This window comes from Neodiprion lecontei, chromosome 4 (assembly GCF_021901455.1).
Source record: "Neodiprion lecontei isolate iyNeoLeco1 chromosome 4, iyNeoLeco1.1, whole genome shotgun sequence".
Lineage (NCBI taxonomy): Eukaryota > Metazoa > Arthropoda > Insecta > Hymenoptera > Diprionidae > Neodiprion > Neodiprion lecontei.
Genome location: NC_060263.1, coordinates 21,748,854 through 21,768,901, shown reverse-complemented (window position 1 = coordinate 21,768,901; position 20,048 = coordinate 21,748,854). Strand labels below are relative to the sequence as shown.

Sequence of the window (20,048 nt, the reverse complement as noted above, 5' to 3'; positions counted from 1 at the left end):
TCAGATATATTAGATCACAGAGAAGGTCCGATTCTGACGTTCTAGCCGGTCACGGAGGTGAATTTTTCTCAACATTGTTTTATTACTTCACATTTTTGTGCAGTTACAACGTTATTACATGGTTCAAACTGTACGAATGCATTGAAAAAATTGAACATTTTAAGGCTGATGTAAAAAAAAAAATCAAATGGAAAGGTATATAAATTCTATCCATAATGTACCAAGAAAAAATCGTCTTGATTTATACAGTGAAAATATATTTCGACAAATACAGCAAATAAAAATAATTGTTGATTTAAATCTCCCGTTTCCAATCCATCTTCACATTAAAATACCTTGTAGGATGATTCGTTGCAGGCGATTGATTCGCCCGGAAACAGCGCAGGGTTTGCTGCAAGACGTGCCAGAGTGGCACTAATCAATTCACAAACTCCATCGGACTTGCTGCGTTAGTAAAGTTATTGGGCGCTGATTTTTGTTCTTGTAAATTATTACCACACCTGTTTCTCGGCAGTTTTAACTGTTAGACACGACTATTCATTCAATTTTCTCAGAATTATCGTTCACACAAAACTAACAATTAGATATACGTATGGAAAGCAGCATCAGGTGTGTCCACAATTCATACTCGTTTCAATGGTGAATTAACCCCCTTTCCTGATCAACAACGAACCTTCTACATCTTCTTATATCGATTTCGTATTTTAATTTATTAATTTGCGATCGTGCATCAACATGATTTACTTGCGACCTCATAAATAAATATTTTTAAGATTTATGAACCATGGTGGAATACCATCTGGCTCTTGCTTCACATATCCCAAACTAGAAATAAAGAAATAAATAAAGTATAACCTGCGATTTTTACCGTCCCTGACACTACCGGTCACCGACTCAACGAGTTTACAGTTTACAAATTCGTGGTCACAATCACAGATCATTTTCATTCTTGTTCATATCCTCTCCTATTCTATAGTTCATAATTCATCACAGCCTGGCGTACACCCATGTCAGATACAATCATTATAATACACCACAATGTATCAAAATGTCTTGATTCTTGATCAAGTAGTCACAAATGAAAATCGAAATTTAGCGCATGTAAATAGTGCAACCCACGCCAGAGTCCCAACACGGTCACATGGACATTTTTAAGTCCACGCCACCGCCACTAACTCATCAATCGTGACGTCAGGGGCTCCAGCACACATTTTAAACCCACCTCGATCCAAAAACACCTCAAGTTTAAGCCACAGGAGCCGTCAATTTTTTCTTCCAACGATGCCAATAACCCGAAAAAAAGAATCCATTCGATACATGCAAATGCTCATAATTGACACCGGGATCTCCACGAGCTGACATGAACACCTCGGTGTCCACGCCGCAGAGAACCAGGCGCGTCTAACATGTATCTGCGCCTACTCGTGTTCAAATTCAAATTGACGGACTCTCCCCTCGTACCGTTTTCAACTCAGAAACTGACATTAACTTGGCTGTCTCGAGCGCTTCTCGTCTCTACCACGTCTGGACCACGACGGACTATCCTCAAAACTGGTACGCTACCCTCGCTCACGTCTTTTATAACCGATTGTAGCGCCCGGCTCGAGTGGCCATTCTCGAAAACTTTCGACTAACGATAAGGGATCCGTTACTCATACATACCTCCTACGTAATTCAACTCAAATCTCTATTTATAGGTACAGCAACAAAAATATCTTTCTTTATTGATCTAAACTAAATATTTTCTTCCTTTTATTAGCATTGCCGTGAGCATAAAATTATTCTTTTTGTTTTAAGTTAATATTTATCTTAATCAGTTGGTGACATCTACTGTTTTATACTCTATCAGAAATAGTCTCATCGATTGAATTGAATGGACACAAGGTGTGACAATGCAAAACTTGGAATATGCAATGTAATAATACATATTCGATCTGCTCAGACGATAACCATCGAATTTAACGAATTTTAACGTCTCGTACTTTTGTTTCTAGAAATATTGCGGATATTATTCGGTATATGTGGCAGATATATATTACAGGGATATGCTACTTGCAGTACTGTTTACCGATCGTTTATTAACTTCTGCTATTAAAATACGTATTTACGAATTGTGTACCGCATCTCTGTGAACCGTTTGTACTGTACATTATCGACACCCTCTCTCCGTAGTTACTTGTAATCAAAGATGTATTCATTAGCGTACAATACACAGGCACAACGTCACCTTGCTGCGTGTATCTGTGTTCTACCTATTGAGCAAACGGATAAACGGTGGCATATTGATGAGGCTGCGGCATTACTTGAAGAGGAGTTTGCAGAGACAGTGACTTTCGTCTATAAATTCGACACCAGAGTCGCAAAGTGATGAAGTATATTATCTCCACTAGTGACAAGAAACTGAAACCCATAAATAGTCCAAGTAGGCCTCCAGTGTTTGCTGAAATTCGAATTAGTTACTTCAATTTTTCGCTTCTTATCCGTTTGGTTTGCATTACTTACAGTAATTGAAATTCTATTTTATATTTGTTCAGCACACTTGTCACTAAAGGTATCTGGTGCCTGACAAGCCAAAGTTTTACACAATGGTGACATTAACGATGAAAATATCAGATGTTTTGCTTAGGAGATCATAAGCATCATTTGATTACTTAATTTACGTACGGAACGCAGGTGAAAAAATACGCGTAAGCCGTATCAATGTTATATGAAGTATCTTTGGACCTATGACACCAAGAAATGGAATACTCGTAGATATTAATTTCAAATACATGCTCATTGAAGAAATCGAGTTAAAGATGTTCTAGATCAATAATCCTTTGTGTATTGGAAATATGTGTATCACATTTTCATGAGGAAGTGTGACAAGTAGTATTTTAAAAAATACTAATATGTGACGAAATTTGAACCATTAATCCCGAAAAACAGGAAAGAACTTGTTACATCAAACTTAATTTGTAGTCGAAATTCCATGTCAATCAAATAACTTTGCAGACGCCATAACTTGTCTGCGTAACATAATTCAATTCATTCCATCTAGGAACGAAAAGGTGGATTTATACTTACACAATAGTTCAGTGAATCCGAATAATTCATTTTTGACATGTGCCGTAAATTGCGAATCCACAAAATATAGATGAACTACAGCAATGTTTTCTCTGAAAGTTTGAAAAATATAATTTAAAATTTTCAAACTCCAGGCAATCGAACGGGAATTTTACTCTGAAGCGGTAGCATCGACCCAAATGAAAGATAAAGTAGACCCGAATAAAATGCAGGAAGTTTTTTAACGGCATACTTTTAGCAAAGGTAGAGACGACGTCGTAATTTATACCATATCCAAACACGCAGCCCGAGACAATACAAATCGACTAAAGGTAAGCGACAACTTTTATTTCAAAAGCTCATCTCCTTTCAAACTAAATTTAATTCATCGGATTCAAGGCAAAAAAAATCCGTGCTCACGTTAGCTAAATCTTATTCAGAATAATCTGTCATCGAACGAGCTTTAAACTGTGTATATAGAGTTGGTTCCTCCGCAACCACACAACAGTTCTAATCTGGTCCGTCACATGTTAAATAATCATTTTTCAATTGCTGCACGATTTTCTTTTTCGTCTGACAAAAATATCGGATCATGATCCAGAAGACCTGTTTTATGGCGATCTTGTAAACTCGTCAAAAAGTGAATAATGCGAAATTTCCTAGGTCCTGAAAGAGATCTTGCATGACACACGAAAACCAGTGATCTCTTCCACTCAGCAAAGCATACATTTTCTCTTTTCGTGTTCATTTTTTTCGAAATCATAGAGAGGGAAAACCATCAGCGTAACACTGACTATGATATTTGATCTTCGTAAGTCTAATATTCCAGACTCTGCTGTGACGTGTAACTTCACCGATGTACCTTGTTAAAATCTGAAGCTTTTGTCAGCGATGGAACTTTCGGAGAAGCAGTACGATGCTCGTCAACTCGTTATCATGTTGTAACTTCAGTTACTTTAGAATAATATAGCTGTCCGATAAAATAAAGCAAGTGCAGCAAACACAGACAAACATGTGGCAAAATGTGTATTTTATAAACACGTTGTGTCGTGTTGAAGTTTGGGGATTGACTGTCTTTTACGATAATAGTGCTTGCCAAAGCAACCTAGAAATTCATCTATTGACGACATGCATTCATCTCTAAGGGTTGAGATTCCCTTGTTTGATTATACAAAGTAAAATTGTACAGTAGTCTACAATTCTGTACACTTAATTAATTCAAGTGAGACTTGAAACTCACTGTAATTGGGCAGACAACCGGATTTCAGTAATCAAATTTTTCATTTCCAAAAATGATACGGACATTGAAAGGTATAATTAAAGTGTTGAAATATCTTACTCACACGAAGTATTCTCTGTCCTTCTTTATGTAGTCCGAATCAATGTCAAAACTCCGAACCAATTTGCTCTGGGAAAGTTCCGCGTTGTAATTTATTTCAAAGCATCCCGGCCAACAATTACAGCTACTCCTATTTCACAAATTAATTATTTCTCAGTTCTTGGTCACAATGTAATCGATTTATTCTGAATATAAATTACACGATGCATCATCATCTACTGCCTATAAGTACCCGCAAGTATGAACAAGAATTCCTGCTTTCCTCTGAAGCCTACGTGAGCAAATCAGATATTTCTGTCTCTTATTTTTTGTGTTTAGATCGTGCACTCTTTTTTACCGGAACCTTCGACAAAAGAGAGCTCCTTGAGCGAGCTGTAGAAAAAATGAGTCGTTCTCACTCGCACCAACGAGTTGGCAGCTGTGCACAACGAGAAATGCTTCACCATGTACGTGAACTTCGTTCAATTTTCACAAGTCCTTTCACAAGGACCACAGGGGTGTAATTTACGATTTTTTCACTTCCAATGTCATTACTACCATTCGGGTACGTCCTATACTTCAACACGTAAATTTCATAAGGCGATTTTTCCGCCAGAAGGGCGTAACCCACATTTATATCGACTTTGCTATGGCCAAATGGACGAACTTGACAAAAATTGAAGATACAGTAACCCGAGAAGCGAAACGCTCCGTGATCAAGTCCCAGTCCGGCCCAAGCTTTCAAACATTTTTTCTGGAATCGTCAAAATAGACCTCACAGTTGGGTTCCAACTGAAACCCCGTAGGTACTACGCTAGAGCTTCTTTCGACTTGTTAGTCTTATTTAAATGGAATACACGAAGTTCTGAATGTTTTGGTGATCATCGAATGACCTTCCCTACGCCAATTGCACTTATTGTTAATCACTAGTGAATATTAAAATATGAACTCACGTTTGGCTTGCGTTGAACAAACTTGTAGTATTTTCGTCGTCGTATAGTTTCAATTCCATTATGAGTCGAGCCTGATCCGCACATTTCTCATCCTTTTTTCCACATATAGTGGTATTTGCTGATTCTAAGTCAAAAATAGGTAAGTACTTTAGGCATAATATGCATCGAGATTCTGTTAGAGATGTGAACGTTGTTACACGTGGCCTCTACAATCCAAGCATGCACATGGGTTGTAGTGTAAAGTTGTCTAAACTTGAATCATCGACACCGTTTGCGAGACATACCGTCGAACCATTTTCCAAGTTTACCAAAACTTACATTCAAAATAACAGTTACCCTGCTCGCATCACCTTTGACAAAATGAAAAATTACGTTTTACGTAATCCACACTCGAATTTCGTAATATTTTGAGGTTAACTACCGTTACAGTGATAAAAAAAAATCAACAATTCACCATCGGTTAAATACGTATTCGGTATTTCCAACCTGACCATGTCATTATTTGATAAGTATCTGGTTGTTTATCTTGTTTGTTGGATTTAGAGTGCAGGGAGAATTCAGTGGTGTACAGTCCATTCTGAAATAAGACTGGCTTGTTCAGACGTTTCGGTCGAATTATGTGATACAATCTTCAGTTTTGACTTGACTTTAAAATTCCACCTGAGATATTATAGGTTAGCACGGAAAGCCCGGCTTTTGTACATTAGACTGCACATCCGTAAGTTCGTTACGAATTATTTGATAAAAACAAAGAAATTCTTTGTTAGACCTCAAGTGTTGACGTAAAATGAGATCGAATCCTTTGTGCACGTTAATAGGCGTTACGGTATTTTGGTTGTACTATTTCCTCACTTGGCATGTAATGTTGAACACAGCTACAAATTTGTTGGGTGAAGTTAGCCTCGCACTCCAAGATGCAATTCCTTTGCGTGTAAGTCCTGTAGTACTTCAAAGATCTTTCAGAGGTAAAAAAACACCTCCGTTTTTTTCTTGGCACCCTAATTATCGATCTGCTTGCAGATGTGACGGTGGGTCGAATCACGATTCTTGTTTCTTTACCAGGTTCTACGGTAAACGCAAAATCCGCTATTTTCGGGGTTTCCACTGGATTATGCAGGAGCATCTGTACGGAATAATAAATTCACGGTCCTAATAAAATTGTATAGTTGCGTATCTGTGAGGGGTGGTTCAACCGATTTCAACCTGGTCACGACGGGTGCCGATTTCCATTTTATCTGTATATTAGAGCATTGTCGCAAGGTCAAATACGAAACGACTTTTAGTGATCGCACTGTTAGCTAAGTACATACGTCTAAGCTACAAGTCATTTTACTGGGATTCACCGAATAAATCCTTTGGAAAATTGCATGCTGTAAAGCATCGTAGAATCAATCGCTGAGGAAATACGAAGGAATTTTTTCAATTTTCGCCTTCAACTCTTGATTCGCTGAGATGTTTCGTGCTGGATTAAATGTTGCAGCGAGATACCTTCACGTACCTTAAAACCAATACTGGCAGTGGATGAACAGTAGTACTCCGAGATTTCAGCATCGAGAACCAAGGTAAGCCCGAGATGTCTCCCTGCACCATACGGTCTCCAAGGTATGGAATCGGCAGGCGTTTTTGACGCGTACCCTTGCTCCGGAGTCCAGTCGACACTCGTGAATGGGAATGTCACGTTCAAATCAGACATGTCACGTCTGAAAAAGTTCAATAAATCGTGCAGGAGTTATCATCTTACTCAAAAGTATCTGAGATTCAAAACCTTGCGCCAAGTACACTCAAGCGTACACTAAATTGTATTGTTGCATGTTCGTCAAATTCTGTTCAATCATACGTATGAAACAGATATACACAGCAAAGTGAATCTTGCTTGGGAAACTTTTGGAAAAAGTGATATTCTTCAGTATTATCATCACTCACGCACGATATATAAATGATCCGTCAACCCCGTTTCGAAATTGTAATTAATTCGAAAAAAAGTAACAATTATATTTCGGAAATGTGACTCATTTCAATAAAGATTGTCAATTACTTTCGCAGTTTTTAATAGATTCCATTCGAAGTTACTTTTTTAATTTGTTACTGATATCATTTTTTACAATTACAAACAAATTACAAATTACAAATTATTTTTCTAATTTTTAAATGATCTGTTTGGTGAAAGAAACTTTTTTACTGTCAAAAGAAGTATTTTACACCGTATGTCGGAAGATTTGACTATTATGACGTGTACAGCAATGCCAAGGTGAGACGGATGGATCACTTAGATAATAGACGTGAATCAAACTCTGTTCTAACCTCTGCACCTCAACACCATCGTGATATTTGCGAGTCTGAGATCTTCTGAACTTTCTACCAACCAATAAAAAAAAATCATCTGGTAGTTCCTGAGGATTGTAAAGAACAACTCGTTGAAATTCGAAGATATGTACTTATGTGAGATTGCAGTTGTTGAATCTTAGAAATAATTTTAAACGATATTCAACAAGTTCTTGTAGCTTAAGCATGACCAGGGAAACCCTGAAAATTCTATGCATTGCCGTATCCCACGCCTGAAGCCCATTTATTACTAATTTACCTAACAAATTACGATAATTTTGAAAAATGCGAAGCAGGTCTTAACAGCACCCAGCAAAGATTGTCTTGAAAATGTCGTCATAACGTAACATGTGATGTTAGCCTTTTTTCAGTATACTTCAGGCATCTTGTGGGTGACTCTTAGGTGAAACTGAAGGATATCTTTCCCAATTATGGGGACTCTTTGAAGACATTTTTAGGTTTATCTTCCAAAGAATGATTTGAGCTTGACAATCAAACAGTTTTGGTAAGGACAAAGTTAACGCGTACTGTACTTACGGATTATAAAATAAGTATTTTCGATGCACGGCATTGAAGTTACAGCAAATGCCTTCATCAGTCAATGTCGGATTGAAGATTTTTTCACATTCTGTAGTATTTTGATGCCATCGACACAAGAATAGCATATCTGTGCATGGTTGGCTGACCTGTAGGGACGGAGACATTTGGTCTTACAAATTATCGGTAAGCCTGGATCGATTTCAATAGAGAAATACTAGTTCATCAGCTCCACTCACGTTTATCATGAAACGTTGTACGTTGCTCCACTTGCCTGATTCCGAATCGAGATCGTTAGTGGATGTTCCATTCTCAAGTTTACAAATATCGTTAAGTAGAACTTTTTGTAAATTATCTGTTCTGAAATATAAAGCAATTCTGTGATAGGCAAGCTCGACATATCCTAATAATCGATTCATAGCGGCAATTCTTTCTTACTGACCCTTGATTTATACGATCAGCTTCGGATTTCTTCGCATTGTTCATATTACACACAGTTATAGATGGAAACGGTATCTCGACCAACGATACGGGGTCTGGGCTGAGAGAAATTATTAAGGGAGAGTCCGTCCACTTTTGATAAAGATTCCAGATGTAATATGCTGCTGTCAAAACGGCTACGATGAATGAAAAAATCCAGAAAAACCTGAAGACAGTTTTTCTGTGTAAATATTTTAACCCCACAATGTGTGCAGTTTTGTGAAAATTACAGTCTTACACGTCTCATATAGCATCGAAACCTTTCAGATTTATTCCAAAAACACTTCACACTTAACATCGACTGTATCAGAAAACTGTTTTCTAAATATCTTGTGTAGCAAAATTTTTTATCTATTGCGTAGAATTATTTCCAATTGAAAACGTTCGGACTATAAACAAAGCCGCCAAGAACCAAATAATAAATTCACGGTAAAAAAAAGACACGAAAAACTTATCGCCAATCTCCGTGGTTAAATTTAAAAAAATACCAAACGCTATACGATGTCTCAAGAAATTATACGTTATGAAGTTGGACCTTGCTAGTCTGTGTTGTGATGTCGAATCATCGTTCCAAGAGCTACGTACTTAACAGGCGTCTATTACACATGTGTCCTGCGCGCAGTTTTTCAGAAGAATATTGCCCGGTGCGATCGATGACCATTTAATTTGTCACCGTGACAAAAATTTTTCCAGTTGTATCAATATGGGTCATCGCGCATAATCAACTATCTGTATTTAGAAACGCGTTGTCAAAATATAGTCCGTTTAAAAAAATAATTTCGGCGAAATCAGCGACCGTGAGTTAGTGAATAAAAGTGATTCGAAAGATTCTTATCATCGCTATATCACCTGCTTCATACATGTCAGAGCACACACTTGCACAAAAGCTAATTACCAGAATCTAACTTTTGGTGAGGTCCCTTAGAGCTTAAACGCGACGAAACATTTCCCCGAAACTTTTATATTCTTTCTCTAGCCTAGCTATACCTTTTCCGCTCCGCTGGATCACCTATTACGAATTCTTACTTATTGCTTACTTGGTATAGCAAGTTATTCATTTGTTCGGAACTTAGTTGACTTAATAGTGCCGTATAAGTTTGACCGGAAATTTCATTTCAAATTATTCAAAAATAAGTATAAGATGTGGCTTGGAGCTTGAGATGGTGGAGCAGATGCCTTTTTTTTCAATCAAGAGTAAATCTCACCTCTCGAGCATCGACAAAGTGGCATCTCCGACATATCTTAGTCCATGCAAGCTACTCGTCAAGCAATACTGCTGCGCAGTAACACCGATCTTGTTCTTCTTGAGGCAAAGATGACTTCCATCTCTCGGAAACTGTAATCTAACACAATATCGCAGTAAGCTTGCAGTCCGTTCTTAATTTTTCACTCACTGGAAAGGCTCTAGAGATTGAAGGTCAGACATACAAGATCAATTTGTTGAATTGAAAAAAAAAATGTACTCCGCTTCATTAGTTTAACTAATCAACTTGATTTTGATATGTTATTAAGACACTGAATACTCATCTCAAAACAATGTATTGGGTCATTTTTCGTTACGAGATAACAAGATGGTCTTTGTTTTATCATTTTTTTAGGTGATGGTACTTTTTTGAAACACTTGAAAATTTTGTGTCTTCATCTTTTGACAGTATTACGTTGAAAAACGTTAGACTTGTGACCTTCTGACAGATCGCCCCGAAAATTTTTTTCTCATAAGACTCCAATTTTAGACTCTAGTCGATACGCCCTAATGGAAGTTGGGTCGTCTTAGGCAAACAAAAACTATCAATGAGACCCCTCTAGGCTCCAGCCCTCAAAGTATTCATGCTTATTCTACTACTCTGTACGGTGCGGTGTACTGCTGAAATGATTTTTGAAGATTTGCATGGGAAAAGCACAAATTCAGTTCTTGACTGAAAACTGAAAACTACGAAGAGTACGTTGAAACAGGGTTTGGCACAGTCTAAAATCTTATCTTTGCAAAGAATTCGATAAAGAAACAAGACTCTCAAATCTCGCAACGTCAATGAAACACCAACTTAAGAACCATTTGAGCTTCCAAATTCTTTCTAAAAACTGATGTTTGACATCAGCTGCATTTGAAAGACAAGAGAAACCTTTTCGCCTAGCAAGATATATCTTAAAAGTATGTCACCGAAAAAATTATTTCAGACTGAAATAGACGCGTGGCAGGTGAATCATGTTACCTGCCATCCTTGTTCTTGACCTTCGTGGAATTAATGTCTAGACCCGCCGAGCCATTCTGATCCTCGTACTTTACTACGAAGTTATTGCGTCGAGGCCGCACATTCGAATCGCTTGCGTTGTACATGACCTGGGAAAATATCACATGACCCCTGCAATGAGCTCGTAGCAGGTGATAAAGACTTGAACGATTATTAGTGCACGGTATGAGGAAAATTACGTGGCATCGCTTCGCCAGTTGGTTCTTTGGATTAAGTCTGTCTGCGATCGGGAAAAATCCGAATCCATTAAGGGGTTGTGTACAACTTGATTATTCGAAGAATTCGGTTTTTCGTTGTCGGTAAATTTTGAAATTTAACGGTATTGTCTACTTGTAAGAAATTAACATTGACAAACTCGTAAATTTAGCAATGTCATTAACCAAATGTGTAAACTTACCCTCTTGCGGTTCTGCGCGAGGGGTACGTCGATTTTATGTTACCTTCTGGATAATAATTGTCCTAAACATCACACCACGAAGAATCGTTTTCAATATTTTTAGCTCACTACTTACTAACTTGCCAAAGTTGCTAAATTTGTGGCTGAATGATGTGTCTTTTGGAAAGTAAGAGAGGAGACTTGTTCGAATGGACGACTGACTTTAATGTGATACTTAGGTACCTATAATATTAACACATATTTATCCAATAATTGAGTTCAACTTGTGAAATGATGAGGTAACATGTCATTTCAATAACGATTCTGGGAACAATTTTGTATCTCTTGTACATCTCAACACTTTGATTTAGCAGCTTCATCAACATCTGCAACTATATCCACAAACTCCCGCCACTAGGCCATGTTCAAACTTATTCCTATAAAATGTCTAGAGTGGAGTAATTAATGTACGTACCGCAATAACAACACAAAAAATACACCCGCAGCCCCGAAAGCAGCACCCCCCAGGAAGAAGTCACTCGAGAAAAAAAACATTCCCTCCGGAGCCTTCGCTGTCATGAATAATTTCAGCAAACAGACGCTAAAAATCACTCACAGCATCAGCAACAAATATCAGAGTTTTACCCAGAACTCCTCGGAAATCTACATTATTGTCACGTTTCTTCGTACCCTTACAGTATTTCTTACCATTCAAAGATTCGTATTACGTTTATAATCATCAAGTTACCGTGAAGCTTTGTGAGAGTTGTCAATTTTACACACTCATCTGTTGCGTTGTTACTTATTCAAAAGTATATTTATTTTACCATTAATTTAACTAACGTCAAGTTATTAATATTGTACTTGTTTGTTAGAATAGTTGTTGTTAGAAAATTGACTAGGATACACCGAACACTGGCGGAGAATGGAAAGAAGTTTCACGGGTTTGGCAAAGCTCCATTCCCGGAGGATGAGCAACCACCATCAAGGCAGTCCGTCTGAAAGTACCATTTTCGTAATGAAATAAATTTTCGAGTTGCATGTGAATATGTTGATTTACACTAGAACTCGATCCGGCTTGCTCACGCTGCCCTCAACAGTACAGAAACATTCATATGACGAAACTATGCGAAACTTGATCTCTTTTGACGCGGTCGCAACGGCAACGGATCAAGCCGTTACCGGATGGCCCAGCGAGTTAATCAGGGGAAAACGCTCGTCAAAAAAACTATGGCAATAAAACAGTTTCTGGCCGCCAGATATTCCGACACGTCGTTAGAAATATATCACGATTCAAGAACAACAGAAGAGAAATTCCATCCATCGTTCAAGTAACGTACCGAAGTTCCATTCGCATGATGCAACCCTCGTACCGTACCTGGATATTTCTAATACTGTGTATATATTGTAACCGTTTTTGGTCTTTTTTCGGAGCACTTGCTCGTGAAAGACGTAGTAGTCGAAGTGTTCACAGTCTAGTGAGTTACTGATTACTTGTAATGAATAGAAAAGGAACCAGCTCTGGGGAATAGGGTACAAAAGGTTTAAGTTTAGCTCGCTCAAAAATCCTACACTGCTTGTTCTAGTTGAGTTTTCACGAACTCGGGTAGTTTTTTATCACCGTTGCCGCATCGCAAGACTCAGGTTAAATACAGTCGCTGCTTGTTATCTATGTCACGGGCTCGGTCAATTTTTAATTACCGTTGCCGCGGCCGTCCTGCAGAGCTGGGTGAAAAAAAGCGAGCCTGCCCCGTGCCTGTTATCATTTTGAGTTGCGACCAGTTCCTTAACTGCGGATCTGGGGTATTAACCGTGACTGCCCATCAGACCCGGGATTCACAAATATCGGTCATCGGACACGGAATAATAACAGTGTCGTACACCGAATTCGTATCGCCGTTGCTCAGATCCATGCTAACGAGATAATTCCTAACTCAGTCAGATAAGGAAATAATTGCGAGTGCGCAAAATGAAATGCGCACAGAATATTGAATTTTTAATTATAAATGGAATGAATCCTCGATGAAAATCATACAGCAGAAAATTAACAAAAATAAAATAAAGACGCACATTGCTCAGCTAATTTCTAAGTCTGATTTGCTCTGCGTATTTTGTTGATGAATATATTGATCAATTTCTGTTGTAGAAATTACGCTGGTTCTCTCGCGAAATTCGCGAGATAATGTAAATAAATTTGGTTGCCTTAAGTCTACTTTTCTGGTTCTTTGAGATGCTACTTCTTTCTAACCTCTACTTAGTAATTTTAAATCGTGAATCTGAATTCTGATCAAAGTAAATTCCCTAAATCCCCCTGGAGTCAGAAAAGCTCTCTGCTTCATCTGCTCTACTTTACGTCCTGAGTCAGGTACGCGTTTTGCTCTGGCACTGCTGGTGATGTTGGTCAGCCCGGCCTGATATAATGGCAATCCGGTTAAAACCGGATCGTATTGACTTATCACTGCTTTTCGTGAATGGGGTAATCCGCTAATCCTCCTCTAACATACCGCATAGACAGACGTTTGTCACATAACAATTAGAGAAGTTTTTGAACGAATTCAATTTTAATATTACAAAATAATTCACTAACTGCAGTTGGGAAATAATACGTATTGAATTATTCAAAAATGTGCGGAGATTAGGTGACTTTGAAAAGTTATCGCAAACAAGTGTAACGTCCAGGCAGTAATCGCGGCAAACACGAAGAGCGTGAGATGGGAAATTCGTAAGCATTTCGCAACATCTTCCGTTCCTAGAACCGCGAATAAACGATATGTTCTCTCAGCATCCGCCGATTGGCCCTCACAGATCAATCGTCTCGTGCTGACTTACCTAAAAACCTAGTTCACCAATGAAAGCTCCTTCTCAAACTCCTCCTACTTCCATCTTTCCAGAAATCTCGAAATACAGAAAGCAGAACGTATTCTAACATCGAGTAACACAGAACATAATTAGACATTAGACAGTAAGGAATAATTCTGGATATTGGAGCAAGAATTATCGAAAACGCGACGGCTAAACACGAAATCGTAATCCGGATAAATGGGTGCCTATCTCACTGAATTCAACGAATTATCATCAAGTATAATCGTATTATTGGGTGCCAGGAAGACTATTTTCTATTTTGCCAATTTGCCTTGGACATGGGTGCAGACTAGATCGTGGTGTGTATATCGGCACCGGATGGTGATGATTGTTCGAAACTCCCGGCAATCGAAGTTAAGCAATTTCTTTTGGGAAGAGGATCGTGTTGGATTTGTTAGAAATTACACAGAATGCACATTGACACCGTACCTTGTTCATTTTCTTTCTCACTGATGTTCAAACTCCCACTCACTCAATCTTTAGCTTCCCTTCACTTTATTTTTCAACAGAGCACGTGTTGCTCCCTAAGATAGTGTAGCACGAAGACTCCTCGCCCAGCCCTGAACACAAACCGGCGTGTCAAAAGCTCGGCTTCGCGAGTCTTCACCTGTCATGGCTGCTCGGCGCGCGTATTTAAAGCCAGACCAAGCTCGACTAATGTCTTTAAATCTCTATAAAGAGGCGAGTTAGGTTTGCCTCGCCGCAATATGAAAACGATATTCAACATCGAAGAGTAGAAAACTAAATTGAACCTAGAATCATTTCCAAATTCACGTGCAGAGCAAGTAAACTGAAATTAAGTAACTCTTGGATTCAGAAACCACAAACCTAAGTTAAAGTACTGCTATTGCAGCGATAATTGAACATCCTCACGAGAGAATAAAACTATTTCGAAACCCAACCCTAAGGATTGATCGAGAAGAATTATTTGTTAATAAATGTGTACCTTAAATTAAAGTGTTGTGTAAAGAGTATAATTTCAATCGCACATAGTGGTAGCAGCTGGTACGACCCGAATTAACTGGATTCATAGAATGAAATGTTGAAATTTCTAGTACAAAATGCCACTTTCTGAGAGCTGACTTCATTGCGTCGTGTACTGTAGAAATTTCGACACGTTGTCCGAGAGATAATCTGAAAGAACGCGTATATCTATGATTCTATTACGCTGCTCCAACTCCTCACAAAACTTGAAAACCGCCAATACAATACTTAGAGAGTGACTGTATCGTGTCATTCATCAGCCATTTGTATTACTGATGGATGTTTGTAATTAAAAAAAAATATCAACTATGTATATATATATATATATATATTACTGTTATTAAGAAACATTGTTTTGATTAATTGGAAAGAAGAAGTTGAAAATTGCAAGTACTTGTGGTGATGTTATTAAAATAAAATGTGATTACATTGTGACATGCACATTGGAATTTGGCTAGCCCTCCACCTCATCGAATTGGATTTAAATTGGTACTATTTCATTACGGTATGACCAGTTAACTGCGATCGCATTTGTACAACACTTATACCTACTCAGCGTTCCTTCAATGATTGGAATAAAATTTAAAAGGACCGTTTACCTACGTACCCGCAACGTTTATCGATCTTTCCAATAGCAAACGAAACAACTATCTTTTAATTGTGTACTGGGCACACAAATAAATTCGTCATTCCCTACTACATGCTTTTTGTACGTCTGCAACGTTTTTGTACGCAATATCCTTGTTCAACAAAATTTGAATAGTAATCCAAATTTACGCGTTCTCCAAGTCCACTAGACATATGTTCAATGAAACGTATTTTCAAGTTTACTTAGTACTTACAATCGTAATGAATAATGACATCTTTACACGTCATTAGCCCATTCATCAAACGATTGAATCGCAAACTGAACGAGTGCAACTTTGACGTCCGTAAGTCACGCATACAACGCGACATTGCCTCAAGAAACTTGCTGGCCGAAAATCGATACCATAGCTTGATTTTATTACGAGATAATCTTACATCAAGAATGTATCGAATTGTTATGTTCCGAAGCAGCGTAGGTTTCCTCGAACATACAATACTAGAAAATTTTGGAATTATAAACGAAATTTCGAATATCGATACTTCACTTCGAATCACTCTAAAATGGTCACAAATTTACTCGATTTGCTAGATTCCACTCTACGATGATGCATTTTAATTAAAAAAAAAAGTACTCAGGTACCTTTGACTTATTGTTGGCAGAAAGTAATCTCGAACAGAGACCAATGAAGAGGGTATATTTGGAGCCAATAGTTACCTAAATGTCAGAGATACACCCACAAATTCCGGTGGATTGTCAATTCAAACTCAACAGTGCGTGCAAAAGTCGTCTGTAAATTGACTTGACGTCGTCACAAAATATTCAAGCGAGACATTTGAAATTTCAAGACTTACCAGATTTTTTTATCCCATTATATTCACTATGGAGATTTTTATACGACATAAGATTTTTGTTTTAGCTATGTCTCAATCCCTCGGAACAGAGGAACGTAGGTGCCAGAATTCTAGCTGCCTACGCTATTAGTTCGTAACACATCTAAGCTGTTTCTGTAGCGGATTTGAAATAAATTGGTATCCCATAGCACTGGTAGCATCGGAGTCAATGCTCGTCATTTCAAACGGTGACCACCATTAATTCCAGTCTTTCCATTTTTTCTACTTCATATGCATTGAAGCCAAAGACTAATTACGTGAATGGTAATTTTGAAAATTTATAATTATTCTGCATCATTATTAATATACCGGAGGATTCCTTAAAAGTTAACGATACGGAGGGCATTTTTCTGGCAGATAAGGAACCAGACGCATCTGATTTGTTTGATGCCTGTTAAGATGGTAATTTTCCATGTGATTAGGATTAGATCAGGTAGACTTTAAGCACAATTATTTCGTAATATTCAATATTATAATGATGGACCTTGTGATTTGTCAGCTCATTTATAATTTTTATACATTTTTCAAGATACATGGACGATAATTGTGATTCGTATACGTTTACAGATTAATTCCACTTTTGCCACGAAAAAGATTTATTAATGCAGGCATCGAAATGGTAATTTGCGCCTCCAGTCGATAAACAGATTAATTACAATCACGATTTTGACGCTACATGAAATTTTTAAATAGAGCTATATGTAGCTCTACGAAATTTCAGAGTTAAGACATAATTTCCTTATCTTTTTTTACAAATTTAGTCTAACATCCAAGTCATTGGGTAAGCAGGGAAAACTTTTATCATGAAATACCCCAAAATTTAGTTGTTTGCAAAAACAAATGACAGCCACTTCAAGTTCTCCCATAATATTGAAGACTTACGATGTTTCCTCACATGCTCGTATCATAAGATTAAATAATAATGTGGTGTGTCTGATTGTATTAATTTGCTTATTATTACCTAATTTGACTATACGTTACAGCTGCTTTGATTTGAGAAAATGTCGAGGACAAAAATTCAGTGATCACCTCTGTGATCAAATGAGTAACGAACGTTCTGCTATTTCAGAATATATATTTGGCATTTTTGTTTGCTGTTTTCCAACTCAAAAGTTGTATTTCAATGAAGACGATTGACTAATCTGCGGACATTTTAGCCTTTGCGCATCAGAATTATCGTTTGGCGAAGCGATCACACATGAATTTTTCACACTCTGCAATACTCACCGTCGGAAAGGCTCTTTTCAAAGCGTATACTTCCAGTTCTTTCGGTGGGTCGCAAGGATACTGCAGGTAAACCGCGTTGATGGACTTTGAAAAGGGCGAACTATCTTTACCCCGAGTATCTGAATTTGTAGTATCTCTAGACTTGAATTTATTATTTCTTTCTACCTTAGCCTCGTCTCTAGAACTTTTCATATCTGGTTTCACTTTATATTATTTACACTTCGTTTGGGTATGATTTCGTTTTAGAACCCAACTCTGTGTTGCTAATGAGACTCCGTTCGTATTTCCTGTCGAGCTAAATCACTCACAAAATTGACCCCCCTGTGAAGCAAATGTTTCTGACGTTTTAATATCTGGGCATGCTGACCTAAATTCGGCACAAGGGGCAAGTTGTCTATTCGAAAATGATTCTCCAGTGACCTATTATTGTATCAATTATCAATCAGTGTTCAACGAGACTAAAAGCAATTTCATATCAGAACAAGCTTGTTTCTTTTTAAAATTAGGTAAAATTGACTCCGAGTATATTGTTATGATTTCACGAACAGACGAATCATTGGATGTGCTAATAATGATGATAAGAAATTGCAATCGGAGTGTTCATGCGATTTTCAATTGTTGTTCACTTGTAATATTTCACATTGATATAGCTGTGTATCACTTTAAATATAATGACGTTAATAAGTTGGTTGCTGAGGATATAGTTAGTCTCACAATACAAACGAGCCTTTTACTACTGACCTAAATCTTTAAAAAATCGTATACCATCCTTCAGTTTGTGAAACTTGAATAATTTTGCTACCCAAATCTTACTAGTCAGGTAATTTTGGTACGGATACACTTTGAGTTTAATCAGCGAATGTATTGCTCGAAGTCGTTTATGCAGGTTGCTGCGTGTCTAATTCAACTTCAGTTAACGAAGAATACCTCAATTTCATCGAGCGCGGTCATAACGATCCTACCCAGTGGCCGACACTTGACTGTCACCTTCTCGTGACTAACTTACGTGTACAAACCGTTAATGCTTGCGTTTCGACTCCGCCCTTAAACTCAATGTTGCGTTTCTCACGAGGCTTGTTTTGTCTGCCCATTTAAACTGATGGAGAAAACGGCTTGTGTGGTGTTGACAAATTGTCATGTTGGAAGGCTATCAAGCTAGTGAATTGATGTAATTCAATACATAATCGAAGTTAAACTAGCGCGTCGCTCACTATCGAGTGATTATTGCAGATCAAGGTACTACAAACATACTAAATTGGTCCTCCGATAAAAATCATCACGCGATTCCAGAGGATGCGATGATGTTCCAAATTCGGCAAGTTTACATCACGGTTATACTATCCGTGTAAGAGAGAATACTTGTTTTACACTTTTCTAACAAGACCTACTTTCACTTACGTGAGCATGTTACTAGTTACGCTTGAAAGACTGGTCATCAGTATTAGCGCATCCTTAAGGAGTTTTTGTTGCATGTTCTCTATCGATTATACTTCACTTTGAAGGGGAGGCCCTGGTTGTAATTACCGACTACGAGAATTTTTTCCAATATCACCGAAACGGTGCATCCAAACCGATTGTCCCTGCGGCCTTGGAGGTTTCTTGAGGAATAGATTCCGATGAAAGCGTCGAATCAATCGAAATTGATGAAAGTTACGCGTCACTTACGTCCATTCAAGTCTGAGCAATAGCAATTTCGTAGAATTTATGTCATTTGTTTATTTTTGCGTCGAATGAAAATTTCACGGTGTTTTTAATTATAATTGCGTATAGAATGGGGTTGTTAAGCACTTTTTCGAGTTTGAGATACGTGGACTTTGATACTTGGAGGTATATACGACAATGTCGAAATTGACTACTGGGAACACCCCCGGTAACAGCTTTGTTCTGACCTTCCTAAACACTGCCTAAAAAATCTCATACAATCTCGTGTCCACGAGTCAACGTATCAAAGATCGTTCGATTTTGTTCTGCATCTCGTTTCCTATGCGTCACACGTCATTAGATGTTACTGTAAAATGGAATCCAAAATTTTCCGTTTCCCGGAACGAAGATGCTGCAGTGTTTTCAAAACTACACTGAGGAAGGTCGATCGCTAATCAATATCCACGAGGAAGATATTTTGAGTAGTATACCATTTCTTTAACGAGAGTCCCTGTTTATTTGTTCCTTAGTAAACGTAATATTTGGAATACCTTCAAGATTTAAAACTGCATAGA

At 37.8% G+C, this 20,048-nt stretch overlaps 2 protein-coding genes across 4 annotated transcripts in view; one reads left to right on the top strand and one right to left on the bottom strand.

Moving 5' to 3' along the window:
- Nucleotides 1-195, top strand: part of LOC107225529 (uncharacterized protein KIAA0930 homolog) — a 16,370-nt gene extending 16,175 nt beyond the window's left edge. For all 3 annotated transcript variants that reach the window (XM_046738779.1, XM_015666034.2, XM_015666036.2), the window contains one exon: nt 5-195. In XM_046738779.1, the coding sequence (XP_046594735.1) occupies nt 5-45 (41 nt within the window). In that variant the 3' untranslated portion in view covers nt 46-195. The remainder of the gene's footprint in view (nt 1-4) is intronic.
- On the bottom strand, nt 78-20,048 carry LOC107225528 (pickpocket protein 28). The gene is made up of 11 exons (XM_046738784.1): nt 18,574-20,048; nt 9,861-9,998; nt 8,618-8,821; nt 8,415-8,535; nt 8,176-8,324; nt 6,815-7,016; nt 6,169-6,439; nt 5,317-5,440; nt 4,389-4,514; nt 3,067-3,158; nt 78-2,440 (listed from the first exon to the last, which is right to left on the bottom strand). Exons 2-11 carry the CDS (start codon nt 9,869-9,871, stop codon nt 2,253-2,255), a joined length of 1,488 nt encoding a protein of 495 aa, XP_046594740.1. The 5' UTR covers nt 9,872-9,998; nt 18,574-20,048; the 3' UTR covers nt 78-2,252.

What these genes read in the sequence shown, in the direction of transcription:
- LOC107225528 (XM_046738784.1), bottom strand. An exon ending in TACAACGTTTCATGATAAAC is followed by an intron (nt 8,325 to 8,414) that starts GTGAGTGGAGCT and finishes CCGTCCCTACAG; the next exon opens with GTCAGCCAACCATGCACAGA. An exon ending in AAGGACAGAGAATACTTCGT is followed by an intron (nt 3,159 to 4,388) that starts GTGAGTAAGATA and finishes TCAAACTTTCAG; the next exon opens with AGAAAACATTGCTGTAGTTC.